We start from the raw sequence: 15865 nt of genomic DNA, 5'->3' as shown, positions 1-15865 counted from the left end.
GTTCCTACACGCTCTCCATTTTAAAATTCCATATTTTTCCCAGACCCTATGTTCTTGACCGGATTTGATTTTGGTGGGTATTTGATATAATGCATGCTGACAGCGGCTGGGTAATAAGAGCGTCCCTCTATCTGAACATTATTCTTCACATCAACAAAAACTGTGGACTCAAAGTGGCTCTACAACAACATAAAAGCTAGAATTATGTGTGTATCAGACCTGAACCGCAACATTTTCCATACTTTCCAGACATGTTTTTCAAATTCCCAAACTATACAAGACAATCTGTAACTGAAAAATTAACCAGTCTGATCTGGTGCCATAATTACTGGATTTGAAAGCAAGGGAACTTCAAGATAAGTGAGTCAAATTAAATCAATATTCACCATTTTGCAGACTTTTTATTACTTTTTTAATGTAATAAAAAAAAAACCTTCTTATATTGATGTAGTGTTAATAGACTGCATTTCCCTATTAAACCACCAGATATCAGCATTACTCCACTCTAACAATCTGTATTAGTGATTTGTGGTGTGTCCAGGTAATGCTGAATAAGACTTATGAAATTTCTTTTCATGTGAGGACTAGGTGAGTCATCATTGTTAGTCTTCACCTCAACCCTTCACCTCAAATCCTCTTTTATTTTCTCTTTCACCTTCCTTCCATTCTAGTTGACTTGTTTCAATACTTTGTAGTCCAAAACGAGATAAGGACCATCTGAAAAACTGGTAGATGCTGTAAGAAAATTAATGATAGCACAAAATTTTAACAAATATCTTTTTTTTTTTTTTTTTTAAAAGATAGTTGGTTGACCAAATGATAACTCCTTTACAGACAGAATCCCCTATGTTCTGTCTAAAGTATATTGAATGATTGACTTCAGTGAAACTTAACATTCCCCAATTTGCTCCAAACACCCATGTGTTAGTAACGGGATAATTAATGAATCCTTAATCCTTAATCATGTTAACTAAGGTATTAATTTATACATTATTTAATAGTCATATTAAATAATGTATAAATTAATACCTTAGTTAACATGAACACCATTAGTAAATGATTACCAGACACATTAGTTAACTGTTAATTAAGGGTTAGTTAATGCTTAATAAGCATTAACTAACCCTTAATTAATGTACCCTTATTGTAAAGTGTTACCAAATCATTTTTATTTATGAATTTAAAATCAACCATAAATGAACTGCAGCAGACATTACTTGCTTTTCATAAGTAGAATTGTTTGTATTATTGTGAATATAAATGATAATTTGGATTTTTATCACCTTGAACTGCCAACATTAGTGGATTCGCTGCAGTGTTTGCTGCCTAATTACCATGAGGAGGCTGACGTATTCCCGGTAATCCCAACATGACGTGAACACCGGCACGTGGTTCCAGACCCCTGAATTACACAGACTGAACTCTTCAGTTGGAGCTCTCCCTCTCTCTTTCTGCCTCCCCTCCTCTCCCTCACCTCCTGTTGAGCTGCTCCATCTGCTGGGTGGATCCCGAGCGGGGGATGCCGTGGTGACACTTGCCGGTTTGGCTCGGCCTCTGCCAGGTCGTGGTCCGGTTGACGTGGTCTACGTAGAAAACCCTGCCGTGGCTGTCGATACGAGCTTCCCAGTCTGCGGCAACAGGAAGACATGGGGGGAGAGCGTTGTATGGATAGTTATTAGCTATGTTCACATCTCACTGTTGAGTGAATTTTACGCACGTGTGTGAAATGTCGCAAAGAATAAGACGCAAATGCAAAGAAATAAATTGGCTTCCTTAATGTGAAAACATCCACCAGAAAAATAGAATGAGTCTTTCAAGAACTGATTAGAATTGATTAGTACTGGGCAAGTTATTATGCTTTTGTGTCAGCTAATTTTTCATCTGAAGACACAATATTCAATATCACAATATCCTAATGTAACAATTGATGGTCATATAACCACACTGGACACTTAAACATGTTAGAAACAACACGTATGATATTCTAATGTGCCAACTACGGTGGCCGACGGGTGCCACCAACCAGCCATAGAACTCCATTGTATTAAAAAATCTATTAAAAACACATCAAAGAGCCATGCTGTTATTCTGGCAGCATATTTCATCATCAAACCGACTTTTTCCTCAAACAACTTAATAAGCTGACCGTAAACACGTTTTCCATCTCAGGAAAGTAGTTCTGTAGCACAGAAAATAGTCCCCGGAGTAATGAAGAATTTGTTCCCATTTGAATTTGATTTGGTAATAACTACAACAGCCTGACTTTTCATGGTAACAGTTAACGATTTTTAAAATGGAAACTATGTCTTTGTGAGCTGTATTTAAAGGTTTTTAGCTTACAATTGGAGCCAATGACTTCTGGGTTGAAGGCTAAAAAGGGAACTTGGGAAGTCGGAAATGCAGTAATGGGAGTAGAGCAAACGCATTGTTGATTTTGTTGACGGTAAGAAATGTATTTAAACACACCAGCCGTAACCTCTAAGAGAAACGCGCTGCAAAATGCCAAAGCAAATTACATTAACAGGGAATGCATTGCAAATTCAAGAACACGTGCAAACCACGGAAACAAACGCAACAGAAAAACGCTCCAGTCAATAAAAACGGAAACATTCCAGGTCTCTAGGGGAGCGGTAAGTGGACTAGGTTGATTTTTGACACGAGAGAGAGAGAGTGTGTGTGTTGAGTTCGGCAGCGGGAAGAAGAAAGCTTCCTCACATCTCCTTTGTCTTTCCTCCTATAAGGATCACTACTGCCTCGCAATCACACGATGGGCAGAGACTGACACTGTCCCAGGAGTCATAACAGGCATAACAACATCTAGATGATAGGACCTAATAGCTGAAACTGTCTCTCTCTCTCATGTCGAAAATCAACCTATTCCACTTAAAGGTCCACTAGAGCAGTAATTCTCAGTTTAGTCCACATTAGGGCCGTGGACCCCCATTTGATCAGATTTTGTCTCTCGCACCCAAATCTGAGAATATTTTTATTGTTAGATATGATTTTGTCCAGAATCCCATGACTATCTGTATTGTAGGTAGAGAGATAACAGAGAAACTATGATCAAAACAGTCATTCTTCTACATTCTCTAATTATGTGAAGTTCTTGTAAATTATATAATAGTGAAGTTTAACAACTCATCAGTTTACTGGGGACCCCCTGGAACTCCCTCAAGGACCCCTGGTGGTCCCCGGACCCCACGTTGAGAACCGCCACTCTAGAGGCGTGAAGCGATTCGATGAACGATTTGCATCGTTTCTGAATTTGCAGCGCGTTTCATGTTAACACATTTGCTTTGGCATTCTGCAGCGCGTTTCTGAAGCTGCAGTTTCCATTTTTTCTTAGGATTATTGCATGTGTTTTGGAATTTGCATCGTTTCTGAAGTTTCTCTTAATGCATCTGCTTTGGGCCCTTGTAGTGCATTTGCACCTGTCAGCCACCGTAGCCAACTAATGGTCATACAACCATGATGGAGACTTACATGGGAGAGACAGCAGATATGATATTTCTGGAGGTTGTGGTGGACAGATATTTTACAGACAACATTTGAGAATGTCCAAAGTTCTACAGTGAAACTAAATGTCGTACTAAGCCTATATCATCATTTATTGTAACACTCTACTCAATTTGGTAATAATAGTATAGTTACCAATCAAGAAGATACGTCATTACTTTTATCACCCCCTCCAAATATCAGATATAAGTTGAATTATGATTATTCCATAAACCCAATTCATTTTTCCTCATAATTAGTTATCGTCCTCTCATACTGACTGAGTTTATATGGGAAACGGTAGACAAGTTGCCTTTCTCTTGGTGGAAGTATTCCCACTACTTTAATTTTATCAAGCAAAAACATTAACATTAACCCTAAACCCAAATCTGTGGTGAAGCCTGACATCTAATGGTGAAAAGTAGGGTACTGCACTGGCCATCTGCTATTGGCTGGTCTTTGTGCCAGGTGTCAGGCTTCACCACAGATCTGGGTCTGGGGTTTAGTTACTCTTTAAACATGAACACTTTTTGGTCCCGTTTTTTAAGGGAAGATCAGATGAGTAACGGAAAAGTAATATAACAAGTAGTGTAAAGACTTCTCCCAGGGAGTAATATGTAAAGTAATATTATTTCTTTCGATTGGAGAAATATAAAAAATGTTTGAGTTACAAACTCAATACTGTACTGAGATATATTTATCAGTGGGAGACCGTAGGTTACAGATTATGGACAGATTATGATACAACCAGACCTAAATCGATGACTAATCCCACACTTTCATTAAGCATGTCCTCAAGTCTGCCTTGGGGGAAAGGTGGGCAGGACTTGCTCTTTGCTGACAAGCTAATTGGTTTAATTGTGAAAGACAAGATCAACTCCAGTAAAACAATTGCATCCCTTTGGGGAAAACAAAAGGTTCAGTGGGCAGATTGTGTCAAAACACATTAAGTCACCATGTATCAGACAGAATTTGATTAGCCTGACATAATGAAGCAATGCAAGATGCTAAAGGGAATGGTATTTATACCTATAGAGTCTAGTGAGGAACCAGAAATGACACATCTAGAAGCCCTTCTAGGTGATATAGGGTTCCACCAATATAGGGTTTTTAAGGATGATACTGGCACAGATATTTCAATCAGGAAAGACTAGGTTTACGAATTCAAAGCTTTATTGAATTGGGTGTGAGAGGAGGAGAAATGCTTAACCTTAGCTGATTGGATGATACAAGTCGAAGAGGTGCTGCCTTCTCAAGATTTAAATTGATTGGGTAATATCTGAATGGATAATTTGTGAATGAAGCACGTTTTTTTTTCTGAAACAGCATTTAAACCACTGGACACTAAAACTCTCAATTGAAATATATCAGCAAACCAATATATCAGTATAACCCCTAGTAGTAAGGAGGAGAGAGCATAGAAAGTAGCAAAGACAGAAGGTAAAAATGTCCAACCCTGATGCTAATTTTAATTAAATGTGGTAGTTCTTACTAAGGAACTACAACTTTCTCTGCCGTCTTTTACTTGTACTACTCATACCTCACTCCCCCCTCTCTCAATGCTTCTATTTCTGCCTTGACAGCACCTTCTCTCTCTCTCCCTGTCTCTATTCCACCATGCCTCGGTTGTGCCGTCTAACGCTGCATTCACAATGTGGCGGTATGCACTAGACAGCAAACTGGATGTTTATTGTTTTCACTCAAGAATGATGGTAACCTCCGCCAACGCTGAGTGCCGCCTACACTCCTGCAGAGGCAACTTGGCGACGAACGCTGGATTTTCCAAACTTTTCCCTTCAGCTGAGGCGGTGAAGAGAAACGAGATCTTTAAAAGTCTGGCAAAACGGATGAAGCAACATACATTTGTCCTTCTGCTCTTTTTGATGAAGATAAAGTAGAAAATAAGCAGGAACACTCTCCTGTCCATTTTGTAGTTTGGTAGAAAAAGATACACTACCAAATTTTGGTTTTGTTGGGCTATTCCAATTCCCTGTTTGGCTTCCTAATCATGTTTAATCATTTATGCAAATTTTAACCTACTTCAAAATGAAAAGAAATTTTGAAAATTAACAATCACACAATACTATTGGTTGTTTTTTATTGTATCAGTGTGGGCAGAATCAAAATCCCCACTGGAATGAGAAGGCAGTTTGTCATTGTGGTTGACTGATATCCCACAATGCCGCGTGGTTTGGTTTATTATGGGCCACAATGCGAACGTGCAAGACAAGGACCATGGCAGCTTTCTCAGCTCTAACTGAGTTCTAGCTTTTTTCCTCAGCTGTGGCAGGAGGAGGAAGATGGAGAGTTTCCCCTCAGGGACCAAAAAAAAAAATCCTCTGTTGGCTGTCACACTGCTCTGGTCCCACACACACACACACACTGCTGAAGTTTTTAGTTTTAGAAAGTGTTTAGAAAGTGTATGCCAAGACTCACCTCACACTGCCTCTCTACCTCCTCCACTTGATGCAGCTAAAAGTGGTTTGGGTTGTGTTTTAGGTGATGGGTGGGACAGCCACCTAGTTAGGTTAACCAAACACTGAAAACAAATGTATGTCTTTGATTTTCCTTTTGTGATAGTTCCAACCTGCCTTATACTGGGAACGACATAATGCAGGCAATAACAACTTCTGATATCATTAGAGATAATATGTGTGTTTGAAGTCTGATGCCAGTACTTTTTGATCAAAGCTGCCAATAGGCAATATTTTGTGAGCTATTTGGAACCGTTTTTACATTTACAGAGATATCTAAGAGATATTTGATTTTTTCATGAACTTTTTATGAGACCTACTGTCGGCTCACAGAGCAGGGATTTGAAAGCCACATAAAAACAGACATTTTACGAAAGCAAATATATCAAAAGAACAGCACATGGCCCTATGTGGACTTGAAGAAAACCTGTCTGTTGTAATCAAGCCTGTAGACAAACGGGGTTCCATTGTGGTTATGATCAAGGAGTTTTTAGACAGCTCGATAACTCTTGAACTATACTTTTGCAAGCAAAATTCTGACTAATAGAGGAGGTGTTTTAAACTCTGATATTTCCCCTAAGGTAGCCATGTTTTTATTATATGAGAACCCACTGGGACCAAATCTGTGTATTTTACCTTAGATCCATAGAGACCCAGTTAACCCACCAGGCCGACCAGTGATTTCAGGAGTAGGAGGTATGACTGAAAGGATTTCAAGCTTTGTGGACTTCCATATTAAAGATTTTGTTCCCAACTTGAAATCTCACATTACACAGTTCCTTATGTTCCTCAAGAGTTTCCCGCCCCTGAGTGAAAACACTTATTGTGCACTCTTGACATTAAAGGAAGAACTGGTCTCCACTGACTTCAGTTGTTTTGGAGAAGGCTGCTATGGAGTTGTGCTGGCAACCTCCCTGTGTGTTATATGGACAAACTTCACCTGTGTTTCAACTGGCATGAGGGTGAGTAGATGATGACAGAATTTTCATTTTTGGGTGAACTATTCCTTTAAGGTGTTGTATACTAATGACCCATATCAAAAAGGCCTAGACACACTGGAGTATTTCTTCAATTCCAGGCAAACACAGAGCCCTTCAACAAACTTTCTTTTGAATCTGCCTTAATTTGTTTGAAAAGTATTTTTTCTTTGAACCTTACAGATCCATGGAACAGCAATGGGAACAAAAATGGCTCCAAGTTATGCAAACCTTTTGTAGGGCGACTAGCGAACTGTTTCTATATGATGCACAGAAAAATCCTTTTCTTCCTCATGAAGTAGCTTGGGGGTGTTATACAGACAATGTTTTTTTTTTTTTATTTGAAGCTGATACTGCTGTGCTTAAAAACATTCACATTTTTATTCATAAAACATGTACACTAAAACCACTGATAGACGGCTACAAGAAAAATAAACATGTAATGTTGAGTAAGTTTACAGACCAACAATATACATTAAAAGGGAATGGCTGAGCAAAAACTAGAAGGTAAAACAAGAGAGGACTGCCTCATGGGCCAAAATACACATAAAAAGATGCCATCTATTGTATACATGTATAACATACATACCCCTAAAACAAGGAATATTAAGTTCTCTCGCATGTTCAAAATCCTGTTTGTGATCCTGTTTTGAAACAGGCTTTTAAAGAGAAACCAATGGTGGCCTTCAAGAAAGCTCACAATATGAGGAGCAGTGTTGTTAAAGCTTGTCCTCCCCTACAGTCCAAGCAAAAATAGTTGATGGGTTCACCTCTACTATGGAATTTTGTTACAATGATGTCAATCTCAAAAGTTTCCATCATTCTGTCAGTGAGAATACTGTGAAAAGAGAGTCCTTTTAGATCTTTCATTTTAAAAGTCTTTACCCAAATGGAATGAATGCAGAATGTAGATGTTTTATCATGCTATAATATTCTTGACTATAAAATGGGATTATATGTCTTTGAGGGGTTGAACCCAATTGCTTTTTTTAATACTGGCATGTTATTGGCCTATGGGCTCTGAGGTAGACATTTTGGATGCTCTTGAACATATTTATTGTTGACTATGCATGTAATCCTGTAACCCTGACAAAGGCTATTGCAGCTGAAACATGCGGGTGTAAATATTAAAGCTCTGTAAAATTGTTGCCCAAGAGTAGCTGAATTCTTTTCATTCCTTCAGGTTCTTTTTGATTTATGTAACTTGGTGGAGCTGCAAGTTTTCGATCAAGGTCGCTGGAAAATTAATTTATATCTTTGAGGATTTCTCACTGGCAGTTGAAAGGAGGCAACGAGAATGCCTGGAGGTGAAGAAAACACTCCAATCCATGACATTTCCCAACAGGATGCTTTTTCCAGCGGTTATACAGATTTAACACTTGGATACGGTGCAACTCTTAGCTACAGAAATATATTATACCATACAGAAGGACTACAAATAGAATAGACATTTCAATACAGACGCTAAGAGACACCCCTAATTGATTGGTGAGACACTTTCCCATTTCTTAAATCTCTTATTTTTGAACTTCATGCCCCCCTTGACATCTGTGCATGGTCCTGTAAGCAGTAGTGAAACCCAGGACAGACAACCATTTAGTTATGTGTTGACATTTATTGTCTGGTTAAAAACAAGGTCAGGAGGGCAATGAAAAGCTCTAATTTACAATTTTAAAAGTCAGAGGGACATTGATATGTTTACTGTGCACATGCATCAGCATGGACTGAATCAATATACTGCCCTCAATAATTTTTTTTTTTAATCTCATTAATTGATGTAGATGCTAAGCTGCTATCTAAACTACCATCTTTAGTTAAGCCAGATAAACCAGCTTCATAAGAGGATGTAATTCCTTTAATATTAGATTTTTAAAATATTTTGCAACTATCTGTCGTACACAACATGAAAGGGCTAGTCATCTCATTTGACTCACTGAAGGCTTGTGATGGTGTGGAATGACCATACCATTTTTATACATTGGAAAAGTTTCAATTAGACAAGGATTTCATCAACTGAGTCAAGTTTTTGTATCCCTCACCCAAACCATCTGTCATTATAAACTCCCAGTGCTCACAACCCTTCACACTTGAAAGGGGTACAAGTCAAGGGTGCCCAATTAGTCCTCTCTTATTTGCTCTGGAGATCAAGCCTTTCACCAAGTTCATCAGAATAAAATAATAAAAGGCTTTGATATAAAGGACAAAGAACATAAGATTTCACTTTATGCAGATGATGTGTTACTCTATCGAACTGAAACAGATATGTCAATTCTGCTAGACATCTGCTAGAATATCTTTAAGAGTTTGGCCATATCTCAGGTTTTAAAGATAATTAATCCAAAACAGAGTCAATGCCGAAATGTCCCCATTCACTGGTCCCCAAAGGAAATTACTTATCTGAGACTAAGAATATGTCCTCATATTAAAAAAATGGTAAAACTAAATATGAAGACAATTCTCAGTAACATTCAGGAGGACCTAAAGAGATGGAGCAGTATGGCTATTTCATAGCTGGGCAGAAGTGTGTACTTAAATGAATATTCTTCCCGGGTTATTGTACCCTTTACAGATGCTACCTAACTCGCTGCCCAACAATATGATCTCCAATATTAATACAACATTCACAAAATGTATATGGCAAGGGAAAAAAGTCAGAATGAAAATATGTCCAACTCCAATGTCCTCAGGATGTGGGGGACTTGGGAGTCCCAGATATTCCATTATATCATTGGGCTACACAGTTACCATTTATTTTTGAATGGGTATGGACAGGCACTGAGTCAATAAATTGTGGGATGCTTAATCTAAACAATGTTTATCTTATTAGCTACAAAAAAGCAAAGTCCAAGGTACAAAATAACTTAATTTTCTCAAACACTGTGTGCACATGGAATAAGATAAAAGTCTATTTAAAATTAAAGGACCACTTCTCACTTCTTGCACCAATAGCATTAAGCCCAGACTTCCCACTCTAATGCATGACTCGCTGTTCAAAAACTGGCAGGAGAAAGGTTTGGACCAGCTTTTAAAGCACTTTGATGGTGACACCATGTACTAATTCAAGAACAATTTCTCATTGCCAAATTCACACTTCTTCTACCTCCAAGTAAGACATTTTATCCTCAAGAAAATATCAGCTCCAAACACATCCTTTTTGGAGACAATTCTCATACAGCCAATTCCTGATAAATTTATTTCTTTTATGTATAAAACTTTTTTAGTTAAGTCACTCCACTGAATACATGAGGAGGCGATGGCAACATGACTTGGATAAGAACCTAGAAGAAGAAATTTGGAAATCAATATTGGATAACACTGTACAACAGTATTCTCAGTAGTAACACTAAGAAACCCAATTTAAAATCCTACATAGGCTAAACTGTACATCAATATTAAGAAACAAGACAGGTCCAAATTCTCCACTATGCCTAAAGTGTGAAACAAATGTCAGTACTTATTTACATATGTTATGGAGCTGCATGGTTATTCAACATTTTTGGGGTCAGGTAAAGGGCGAGGCTTGTTCAACCCTGGGGTACCATGTAGAACTTTCATATCCATAATGTCTGCTTGCTGCAGATGTAAGCAATCTAGATGACAAAAATAATGCTAAGCTTATTAAAATACTATTATATGTAGCAAGAGGTGATTCTCAGGTTATGTATACCTCTCGAAGATACAGATTTTACTGCGAGAGAAGCTCACCTATAGCCAATACAATAATTTTAAGGGTTTCTGAAAATATGGCGACCATTTATAAATATGGTTGATCCTTTGTGGTCAGATGTCTTGTCACAATACTAAAGAACTGGTAGTAGACATGTACCTTCAGTTGTCTGGTTTTGTGATTATTTATTGTCTAGTATGTTTGTTTTTTTTGTTTTTTGTTTACTATTTAATTTAGTTCTGCTGCTGTACAATAGTGTGTCATTCTCTTTTGTTGTTGTTGTCTACTATGGCAAAGAAAATGTGATTCTGGCTGAACATCGACGATAGTCTTGGCTGCTATGTATGCTACTTGAACCTTAAATGAAAAATATTATAAAAAAAAAAAAATCTAAATAATGACCTGCGGGAAGTGTGTCACACTCATATATTGTCATTTTCTTCTAATCTTGTGGTAACAGTATCTTGCAATAAACCTCTTTTCCCTCAACAGGCATCACATATTGTAGAGAAAATTCCAATCTTAGATACATAATAGCCTACATATCAGCAAACATCATCCGCTGTGAGTTTCTACTATTAAGTTGGTGGTGATTTTCCCAGCCTATTGCCAGTCAGAACTCCCCTAAGTAACTCCCTGATGAATTGAGTATGGGATGCTATTTTTAGTAGTCTGTGACTGGCTACTCCACAGTGAAAGCCCAAAGCTCAGCAGGACTCTGGATGCTCTGCCTCTCTCTCTCACTGTGTTTTTCTCTCTCCAAATGACATTGCGCCAAGGTACCAATATCAATATTGTAATACAGTGCTATACAGGGGGTGGAGTCCTCTGAACCACAGGATAATAGGGAAAAGGGAAACCTGGCTGTAAAGACGCAAATAAGGAAAGAGCCTGCAAGAACAACTATTTGTGACCGTCAGTAATGTAGTGTAGGGGTAAAGTTGGGGGCCTATGATCTCTACTTGGTAATCATTGTAAGCTATACAATCACTAATATAGACAAAAATCAATTATATTTTCAGAAAAGCATTTCTGATTTTTCCTCCTTTTAAAGACCGTGGTCCAGATTCAATAAGAAGTTGTGAGGGCAATCTGCACATTTTTTGCACCAAAGTTGCTTGAGCTAAGAGCACAGTTTTCATCTTATTCACTCAGACTCACTCTTCATGCAAATCAATTCTGGCATTAACAAGCCCTCAAAGAGCACTGTGCAAGCAAATAACTCCCTTCATTACAAACTGCAAGTGCAAAGCACTTCCGCTGTAAGACTAAGACTGCACCCTTGCTCCCTAAAGCCCCTTTATAATTGGAGCATTCTCTGATCTGACTTGAGCTTCTAGGATGGAAAACCCTCTGCCTTGCTTCCTGATTTGTTGGTGACAATGCTGCATCTTGCAGCAATGATAGCAGCGATTCTGAATGGACAAACTCTTTGTGCAAAGTGTTTACATCACATTTCAAAGGATCATACTGTATATGTGCTACCATAATTTTGGGGAGTTAGTGTTGCAAAGGGTTAGTGAATTGGACACAATCTCAATTTGCATCACCCCACCTAAAATATTAAGACGAGAAAATTATGAAATGTACATGTCATTTACATATGCATGACCATGACAGGTTCAAAGAGGCCTTATTTATTGACCAGTGATTTTAGGCAACTTTCCACTCATTGTGCAGTTAGTGAATAGCATGTCTTTCTGATTGGTCATTTTGGTGATGTAGTGCACAGCTTTGGTGAGGCCTCTATCTACAGCAGTTTCATAGTTTCATGTGATGTACTGTACATGAATTTAGATCATAAATATTTACATTAGCCTATTTAGCTGGGTAACCCCTTTTTATGCAAATACAAAGATAGGTAAACTGAGTTAACTCTACTATATCCATGGTCACCACAGATGAGACAATAATTAAAGGAGCATACTAAATACCTATTCTATATACTGGTAGGTAAAACCAGCCAACAACCAAAACAGAAACTTACATTCTCACCAGTAAAACCAGACAACAAAAACAGATACCTACAATCTGACCAGTAAGAACTCTGCAATTCAATGGCTATATAAAGAAACATTCTCAGACCATATTCTCTTGACGTTAAGAATTTATTTTTTTTCTGAAGCGCTCATATGAAAATCATGTAGAAATTCACGATTAATGTTATCGTTTTATTTGGTGGACAACATGTAATGCATGAATTCTTAGAATGGGTAAAGTTATAGGCTATCGAAACTAGATTAACTATGCTAAGCTAAATTAAAATGCAATTCTCTTCTAACATTACCTGTCATGTTTATGGGTTGGTTTATTCATTTCTTTTATATATTTATTTATTCATTTATTTATTTATTTATTTAACAGGGACAATGTAATGTTAGCCAACTGGGTAATTTTCAACTGTCGTCCCTGTGGCCAGATGTTAAAGAACCGTGATTAAAAACACTACAGACTATTGAGTTACTACAGATGGACAGGACAAATACAAAGCAGTTTACGTGAAAGCAAGCCGACATAGCAACACACTAATAAACAGGCACAGGACAAACACAAAGTAGTATACAAGGAAGCAAGCTGACAAAGCAACAGACAAGCAAGCATACGCAACCAAGCAACATTCAAGGAATCAGACTGAAAAGCAGATCAACATACACCAGTCAAACAAATGAGTGAAATGACATAACAAGAAAGTACAAAAAAACGGCATGATGTTAAAGTTAGAATAAAGACTAATATCTAATATGGCTCAGGAATTTCAGATGCCCTCTTTGTGAAGAATTGAGGCTTCACATTGAGATGTAAACATGAGTCTCTGAGCCAGTGATTCTCAACCTTTGTCATATCAAGGACCCCTAATTTAGCACACATTGGGTCCACGGACCCCCATTTGATGAGATTTTGTCTCTCGAACCCATCTGAGAATATTTTTATTGTTAGATATGATTTCGTCCAGAATTCCATAACTATCTGTACTGTAGGTAGAGAGATAACAGTGAAACTATGATCAAAATAGTCATTCTTCTACATAACTTCTTGTAAATTAAATAATGTAGTTAACAATTCATCAGTTTGACATTGAGAACCACTGCTCTAAGCCACTTAGTTAAACTGACCATTGTTGAGGTAAGTTTAAGTGCAGCCTGTTCTTTGTTGTTGGCATGTACACAGATCACTGTATCATCGGCATTCACTCGGTTTTCCGACCCAGCACAAACAGAGGGCAAATCATTGATACAGTAGACTGAATAATAGGGATCCCAAGACAGAACTCTGGAGCACTCCCATGTCATAACTCAGGGTGGGTAACATTTCATTGCTCTGACACACTGGGTTCTACCTTCAAGGTAGGATTTCATCCATCCTAGAGACTCAGAAGAAAAATTAAAGTTGGACAGTTTTTTAATCAGGACCTTATGATTAACGGTGTCAAAGGCTTTCCTAAGGTCAATAAATATAGCCCCGACAACGCCCCTTTGTCAATTTTACACCTCCCATTCTCAAGAAGGAAAGCAGTGTCAGTAGAATTATTGTCTCTAAAGCAAAACTGCATCAGATGCAGCTGGTATGGTGAGTTATTGAGGTATATAATAAGTTGTTCTGCAGTACACTTCTCAGCAATCGTAGATACAACTGGGAGAATGCTGATGGGACGATATTATGGCTGATTTTCTTATTTACTCTTGATTCAGAGACCTCATCTAAGCAGACCTTGATTTACTGGTGTAAGACCTGCAGGATCAGTGATGGGTTTCGGTGTTAGAATCTTTGCAGAGTTAAGAAAATATGAATTAAAGGTTGTTGAAAGTAGCCGTTCACATTGATTTGAAGACGTTTCACAGACTTCCAATTGTCTTTGTCAATTGTCCTTAACATTGGGAATCTCTGCCTCTCCGCTGCTACTTTTAACACCATTAGTTTCCAGATACCTCCATTTCACCAGGGGCGAGTTGGGGGCAGACCTGGTGGCTCAGTGGTCTAAGGCGCGTACCATGTAACCGGGATTTCCTGGGTTGGAATCCGGCCTGGGACCTTTGTCGCATGTTATTCCCCTCTCTCTTTCCCCATTCCTGTGTCTCTCTGAACTGTACTGCCCAATAAAGCAGAAATACCATAAAAGAATCTTAAAAAAAAAACCCAAATAAAACAGGGGAAAACAGGGGGTTTTGTCTTAGTTTTCTTGCGGAAGCTATTTATTGTGGTATGTATTGTGGATAGAAAAACACACTTAATTCCCTTTAAAGCTTCCTCAGAGCTATAAAGGGCATTTAGATCACCTTTAGGTATTGTAAATTGGCTCGACTTTCTAGTAGTAGAGATGTTAAAGTGGTTTCTTGTTATGAGCATCAGATTATGGTCACACAATTCTTCTGGTTTATTGTTGGAGACCAGGTCAATCTGAGGCATTCTTCAATGAGTGTACCCAGAGAAACAGAAAGAAGGGGAGGAGCTTAGTGTTCTGAAGCCATTCAATCACAAGCGATGATCAAGCTGTGAACCAACTGGCGTAGAGCAGCAGCAGCCTAAACACCTCAATTTAGAGGAGTATGCATGGAGTGAGAATGAAATGCTGGTGGGAAACAGAGAGCAGGCTGGAATATGCTTGGAAGGCAAAGATACATGGTAGCATGCACATGACAGAAACGCACACACATGCATAACCACACTCACAGCAACCAAGCTGTTGGCATGTGACTCCAAAGTAAGACTGGGAGGTGCTGGTTCTTACTTGGAGGTAAGGCTTGGTCAGTGGCGGCAGGGAAATGGTTTAGGTCATGGCTGGGTCTCAGGACTGGAACGTGGCCGACGGGAGGGGAGAGGCCTGAGCCTACGGGACATCAGAGAAACACAGTATGGGACGAATCACCAGAAGGCTGGGGACACACTGTACAACTTAACAGACGGTGCAAAAACTGGACATCACACTAGAAGACTTGTGAAATCCTTAGAAATTTCCGAGAACGTATTGCATCACACACATAACAACGGATTTCACAGATTTTTTCAGCGGTAGTTATGCTCACACTAGACAGTTAGGCCGGCGGGGTATCAAACACTTAATTATAGAGCTGACTCCTGATATGTCACTGATGTCAGAACCTAGAATCTCCGACATGAAACCAGTCAATACAACAGACTCTGCTCGCTCCGCATCACCTCATTATGAGCTGCACTCTCATTGGCTATTGGCAGCCTCTCTGGACGGAATCACTGACCCCATTTCCATCGGGTATTAAAACGCAATCTGTGTCTGG

General features: G+C 38.6%; 1 protein-coding gene across 1 annotated transcript in view; it reads right to left on the bottom strand.

The window, feature by feature from the left end:
- The window catches only part of LOC139653304 (E3 ubiquitin-protein ligase HECW1-like), a 78388-nt gene that overhangs the window by 25362 nt on the left and 37161 nt on the right, over positions 1-15865 (bottom strand). The window contains exons 7-8 of the mRNA XM_071530303.1: positions 15340-15438; positions 1475-1628 (exon numbers count right to left, since the gene is read on the bottom strand). Coding sequence (XP_071386404.1) covers positions 1475-1628; positions 15340-15438 — 253 coding nt within the window. The remainder of the gene's footprint in view (positions 1-1474; positions 1629-15339; positions 15439-15865) is intronic.

Source organism: Centroberyx affinis, unplaced genomic scaffold, assembly GCF_046629955.1.
Source record: "Centroberyx affinis isolate AG114_WGS23_722 - 3 ecotype Tasmania unplaced genomic scaffold, CSIRO-AGI_Caff_v1 ptg001911l_1, whole genome shotgun sequence".
Classification (NCBI taxonomy): domain Eukaryota; kingdom Metazoa; phylum Chordata; class Actinopteri; order Beryciformes; family Berycidae; genus Centroberyx; species Centroberyx affinis.
This window is presented reverse-complemented; position numbering and strand designations above follow the sequence as displayed.